The sequence below is a fragment of the Sinocyclocheilus anshuiensis genome, unplaced genomic scaffold, assembly GCF_001515605.1.
Source record: "Sinocyclocheilus anshuiensis isolate Anshui unplaced genomic scaffold, SAMN03320099.WGS_v1.1 scaffold735, whole genome shotgun sequence".
Classification (NCBI taxonomy): domain Eukaryota; kingdom Metazoa; phylum Chordata; class Actinopteri; order Cypriniformes; family Cyprinidae; genus Sinocyclocheilus; species Sinocyclocheilus anshuiensis.
In genome coordinates, this window is record NW_015548245.1 from 384,123 (window position 1) to 387,146 (window position 3,024).

The 3,024-nt window shown below is 34.2% G+C and overlaps 1 protein-coding gene across 5 annotated transcripts in view; it reads left to right on the top strand.

Annotated features, from left to right (window-relative positions):
* The window catches only part of LOC107655210 (transcription factor E2-alpha-like), a 24,099-nt gene extending 21,081 nt beyond the window's left edge, over window positions 1-3,018 (top strand). For all 5 annotated transcript variants that reach the window (XM_016442641.1, XM_016442637.1, XM_016442640.1 and 2 more), the window contains 2 exons: window positions 658-795; window positions 1,923-3,018. In XM_016442641.1, coding sequence (XP_016298127.1) covers window positions 658-788 — 131 coding nt within the window. In that variant the 3' untranslated portion in view covers window positions 789-795; window positions 1,923-3,018. The remainder of the gene's footprint in view (window positions 1-657; window positions 796-1,922) is intronic.
* The last annotated feature ends 6 nt before the right edge of the window (window positions 3,019-3,024 follow it).

Consider the following 3,024-nt stretch of genomic DNA (forward strand, 5'->3'; position numbering starts at 1 on the left):
GCAATGCAATGCGTAAAAAGACAGTATAAGTCATTATAATCCATAATTATGTCCCCACTGGATGCAACGAATGCCTCGTTTATAATGGGTTTTCATGTTTTTGAATCATCGCTCCGGCCTGACGGCATCATCACAGTATGTAAGGGGCGTAACATTTCCGTCACACGCTTGAGGTATTCAGCCAATCACAACGCACTGGATAGCTGACCAATCACAGCACACCTTGCTTTTCAGACCGATGAGCTTTGTAAAAATCGACGCGTTTCAGAAAGGCGGGGCATAGAGGAGAAACAATAATGTACAGTATGTGGAAAATAATGTGTTTTTTGAACCTTAAACCGCATAAACACATTTCCTTACACCAAATACACAAAATAATGTTCTTTTTAGCAACATCATATGACCCCTTTAATTTTATCCGTTGAGAATTGAAATATGTTAGGCTGTAATAATATTGATTGATATAAATTTTTCTGTCCACTTGGCCTTGTGTATATTAACAGAAAATTTATTTTAAAAGGTTTTACATTTAGAAGAAGGCTTATTTTATCAATGAAATGTTTTTTAATAAATGAACAGTTACACTAAAATTGAATATTGGACTTCCCTTTAAGTGAATCAATCATTCATTTTGTAATTACATTCTTTTTCATCCAGAACGCAACCTGAACCCAAAAGCGGCATGTCTGAAGCGACGTGAAGAGGAGAAAGTGTCCGGGGTGGCTGGAGACACTCAAATGCAGCTGTCCGGACCGCATCCAGGACTGGGAGGAGATGGACGCATGTGATCATGTGGTATGTTAATGTCCATTTAAACATTGCCTCACTTTGTGTAACACAAGTTATGCAAGCACTTTTTGGTCACTAGTTAGATTTTACAGTTACAGATGTTATTACAGTTAATAGTATACAATGGTTAGACACCAAAAATTAGAGATGCATGTTATCGCTACCGTATCGATTGTCAGCTGTTAGTAGAATTTATCCATATCGCTCAATATTGTGTATTGAATTATTCATGCTTATTACCTTTGCCATTGTCTTTAAAAACTCTTTATTTTAATGGCACTGTTAAAAGTGGAGTCTTAAGCAAATCTCAAAAACAAAATCGATTTTTCATGCATTGTGTTGTAATGTCTACATTCACAGCTTTTAAAACTTTCAGATTAGTTTTATGTAATTTATTTTGACAAAACAGTACAGAATTGTAATATCTGCCATTTATTAACAGTTAAATAATTTTACACTTACTGGTCTAAAAATCAGTGTTATTTTAGTACTATTTATGTAATATTAATAATATTTTAAATTAGCTTTTTTTTCTTTGTATTTTCTGTTCTATTTTTAGCTTTATTTTAGTAATTGTGTTATGTGTTTTGTCATTTTTAGTAGTTTTATTATATTTCTATGTAGCTTTAATTCTTACTTCAGTGTTAGTAATTTAGTACTTCAACTTAAACTTATTTCAGTTTATTTCCAATGCAAGATCAAGTTTTTCGTCTAATATTTATATTTTATTTTAGTAGCATTTGTTAATATTAGTTAACTACATTATCATTGAAAAATGCTTCTAAAGGTTTTACTAATTTTTAGTTTGTTCATTTCAACATTTACTAACTTCTACATAAAGATCAATATTTGTATCTGTTAATAGCTTATGAACTTAAGCTGACGTAAACAATGAACAGTTGCATTTATTCACTAATGTTAAAAAATATTAATAAATTCTCTGTCAAATGCATTGCTCCTTGTTCATTAATGTTAGTTAATGCATTAACCAGCATTAAGTAATTACTGTAAAGTGTTACTTTTATTTGAAAGTAGTTTTATTTCAATTACTGAAAATGATTTTTAATAGTTTTGGTTAACAATAACAACACTGATTGAAGTCTCTGATTGAAATCTCCGTTTTCTATATGTAGATCCAGTGAAATTTCTTGGGGCTCCTGGAAGAAGTGACCTTGAATCTCTTCCACCGTTCTCATCCTCTGTTTGCATCTAGTGACTTGGAAAGCATATCATCCACGAAATCAGAGATGCACCCTCCAAACCTTTTTGGACACACGAATCGACCCACCAAAACTGACACAGCAGATTTTGTCCGTGATCACTCTAGACCGCAATTACCAGCACAAATGTGAAGAACTCTTTCTCAAGTCATTTTGTATTTTTCTGCTTCCTTAAAACAATGGATCATAGGAATAGACATGTTCTGACCACAACTGACGTTTTTTTTTTTTTTCACTGCAGAAAGAGTTTTGAACGAGAGACGAGACGGATGTCAATTTAATCATGGATCTGTGCCTAATTGTTACGTTTTATAAAAGACGCAAACTGCTTACTTGTATGGAACAAAACAAGTTTGGGAGTTGGTTGTATATGAGGAATTTATTTATTTTTTTTTTCAAATGTGGTTTGTCATTCCTTACTGAAAGGTACAGTCTTACATGCGTTGTGTAACCAAACCCCATGAGAAGTGGGGTGAACCTGTGGTGCTTTTGAGGACGGCATATCCCAGCATGCCACTGCTCCGTGGGCCAGGGCTCTTCTGGAAAGGGAGAAAAGCACACGGGCCATCGCAGCTCTCCAGACTGTTTCATTTGTTTGGAAACATCACATATCGTCAGCTCTCACGATGCCATTGACTAGCCAATCGGAAGAACCCGCATCATAAAGGAGCGTGAGCTTCTGTTACTATGACAACAATTGCTTGGATTCCATTGCGTTCCCAGGCACGAAATTGCCAAGTTGATCTTTCACTTCTTTATTTTTATTTTTCGCCAGAACATGTTCATCACTCGCTCGCATCGATTCATTGTTGCCAAAAGTCTGAAAGCGTACACATGTCCACCTCACACATATGTAATGGATATTATTTCAATTTGAAAAAAAAAAAAAAAGTAAGAATATATATAAATATATATTTTTGTTAGTCTATACATTGTAGATTTCTAAATAACAAAAACATATTAGTTTGAAGTGTAGAGTCTATAGCGCAAGTGAACGCTCAGAGATGCGTTGTAC